Source organism: Equus asinus, chromosome 20, assembly GCF_041296235.1.
Source record: "Equus asinus isolate D_3611 breed Donkey chromosome 20, EquAss-T2T_v2, whole genome shotgun sequence".
NCBI classification, from domain to species: domain Eukaryota; kingdom Metazoa; phylum Chordata; class Mammalia; order Perissodactyla; family Equidae; genus Equus; species Equus asinus.
In genome coordinates this window covers 18,879,293-18,882,347 of record NC_091809.1, presented here as the reverse complement: position 1 = coordinate 18,882,347, position 3,055 = coordinate 18,879,293, and the positions used below count along the sequence as shown (strand labels likewise).

The 3,055-nt window shown below is 54.9% G+C and overlaps 1 protein-coding gene across 1 annotated transcript; it reads left to right on the top strand.

Annotated features, from left to right (window-relative positions):
* The first annotated feature begins 1,307 nt into the window (after positions 1 to 1,307).
* On the top strand, positions 1,308 to 2,558 carry LOC139041090 (actin-like protein 9). Its single transcript, XM_070490239.1, has one exon. The coding sequence runs from the start codon at positions 1,308 to 1,310 to the stop codon at positions 2,556 to 2,558; it is 1,251 nt and encodes a 416-aa protein (XP_070346340.1).
* Positions 2,559 to 3,055: the final 497 nt, after the last annotated feature.

The following is a 3,055-nucleotide window of genomic DNA, read 5'->3' as shown; positions in this document are numbered from 1 at the left end:
GTTCGCAGCAGCATTATTCACAATAGCCAGGAGGTGGAAACAACACTAGTTTCCATTGATGGATGAATGGATAGACAAAATGTGGTATAAACTTATAGCAGAATATTAATCAGCCTTAAAAAGGAAGGAAATTCTGATGCACACTACAACATGGATGAACCTGGAGGACGTCATGCTCAGTGAAATAAGCCAGTCACTAAAAGACAAATTCTGTGTGATTCCACTTACGTGAGGCGCCCAGAGGAGTCAAATTCATAGAGACAGAAAGTAGGGTGCTGATTGCCAGGGCTGGGAGGAGTCGTTGTTTAATAGGTCTGGACTTTCAGTTTTGCAAGACGAAACTTTTCAGAGATTGGGTGCACAGCAATGTGAACGTACCAAGGCCACTGGACTGTACACTTAAAAATGGCCAAGATGGTAAATTTTATGTTATGTTTATTTGACCATGATTAAACTTCCCATTAATTTTTTTTAAAAAGTGTTATTTCAACAAACCCTCTAAAAGATAAAGAAGAAAATTCTGATGACATCATCACTATGCCTCTTTTCATAAACATGAGGCAGAAACCCTTCCAGCCAAAATGCTTATTCTTGTTCTTTAGGCAAAAGCATTTGAAAGCACAAAGGCTGTGCACCACAGCGTCAATCAGGTCTCCTCTGAGCGGGGTCATCAGAAGGTCAGAGGCAGAGTCCTTTCTTCTTTGCTTTATGTAAATTTTAAGAGGTGAGATTATGGGTGACTTCACTTCCTCATGTATATTTCAGCCTTTCTAGAATTAAAAAGTAGAATCGAAAACCAAGTTTGAAAATGATGGATAAGATGCTGTTATTTAGTACATTTCTAAAGCTGCACTAACTGATGACCTTCTGATGAATATTCTAAGGATTAATATTTTAACATTCTAAGGAGGCCTGTGGCCAGCTCTCCCATACCACACTGTAAATAACTTCAAGGCAAGGGTTCCTGGGTCTTACTGGGCTCTGGACCAGGCAGCTGGGGCAGAGGTCTCTGCTCAGGAACACTCCATCCTCCTCCTTCTCAAAATTAGGCGCTTTGGGGAAAATCAAGAATAGATGAGTATCCTGGGGGCTTTGTGGACAGGGAGGGGCCCCACCTCTATCCCTGCATTGTGATGTCTTCTAAAGGGGGCAGCGGGGAAAAGTGATGTCATAGGTCACTGGCCGGCCCCCTCTCCCTCTCTGCCTGTGCCGGCCACTGGCCCAGTCTCACCTTTTCTCCCCACAACGCTGCACCCCAGAGGAAAGTAGTCAGCCTTGCCAAGCCACCCACCCAGCCACTTGCAGCCATGGATGCAAATCACTCCAACCCCTTGGAGCCCCAGTCTTCTCCAGAGGCCCCCAGGCCTGGCCTGAACCCTGGCTCAATCCCAGGGAGCAAGAACCTGCAGCAGGACCCCCCCAACATGGTGGGAGACAAGTTGCCACCAAAGACTGGAGCAGTGGTCATCGACATGGGCACAGGCACCTGTAAGATGGGTTTCGCAGGGCAGACTCGGCCCATCTACACCGTGGCCACCATCGTGGGCTGCCAGCCCCAGAAGCTGACCACCACCGGGCAGCAAGTGCTGGAGACGTTCATCGGCGAGGCCGCCCGCATGCGCCCGGAGCTGACGCTGGTGCAGCCCGTTCGGAACGGCATCTTGGTGGACTGGAACGCGGCTGAGCTCATCTGGCGCCACGTACTTGAGCACGACCTCCGCGTGGCCACCCAGGACCACCCGCTGCTGTTCTCCGACCCGCCCTTCAGCCCCAGCACCAACCGTGAGAAGCTGGTCGAGGTGGTCTTCGAGTCTCTGCGCTCCCCCGCCATGTACGTGGCTTCCCAGTCGGTGCTGTCCGTCTATGCACACGGACAGGTCAGTGGGCTGGTGGTGGACACGGGCCACGGGGTCACCTACACAGTACCCGTCTTCCAGGGGTACAACCTGCCCCACGCCGCACAGCGCCTGGACCTGGCGGGAACCCACCTGACCGCCTTCCTGGCGGAGATGCTGCTGGGCTCCGGCTTGCCCCTCGGGCAGCAGGACCGGGACACGGTGGAGAACATTAAGCATCGCTACTGCTACGTGGCTGCCGACTTGCTCAAGGAGCAGGCCAGGCCAGAGCAGGAATACCAGCAGACCCTGAAGCTGCCTGATGGGCGGACGGTAACACTGGGCAAAGAGCTGTTCCAGTGCCCGGAGCTGCTGTTCAGCCCCCCCGCGATCCCAGGGCTGTCGCCTGTGGGGGTCCCTACCATGACCACACAGAGTCTTCTCAAGGTGCCCCTGGAGGTGCAGGCAGATGTGGCCCAGAACGTGCTGCTCTGCGGGGGCTCCTCACTCTTCCAGGGGTTCGAGGGCCGCTTCCGCGCTGAGCTGTTGCACAGTCTGCCCCGTGAGGCCCACGTGGTGGTGAAGGCCCAGCCCAGCAGGAACTTCTCGGTGTGGATCGGGGGCTCCATCCTGGCCTCATTGCGTGCCTTCCAGTCCTGCTGGGTCCTGCGGGAGGAGTACGAGGAGCAGGGGCCCCACATCGTGTACCGCAAATGCTACTGATGCTGAGTAGCGACTGGGGCAGTGTTGTGGGCAGTAAAGCTTGCGGTACCCAGCCGGCTCTGTCCTGCCTTCCCTCAGCGCTGGAGTGGTCCACTCCTGGACCCACCCAGACTCACCTTACTCTGACCCCACAGACCCACCCCAAGGAGATCTGCCTCCCAGGGCATCCCTGGTTCTGCCCTAACTCACCTCCTGTGATCCGTCCCCAGAGACACCCCAGTTCTGATTCTCTAAACCCACCTCCTCCATCATCAAGGCCCAACACACCACTACGTCCTCACCCTGTCAAACCATCTCCCATGATGTGTGTCCCCCAGGGCACTCTCAGAGTGGGGCTCCACCCATGCCCACCCCCAAGACATCCCCAGATTCTGACCTCTCAGCCTACTTCCATGATCTATTGCTCTTGATACAGCCCCCCCCCATCCCCTGGGCTCTAAACCCCCCAATTCACCCCCTTGCTATATCCCTCAAGGACCCTCAACCAACCCCCATAA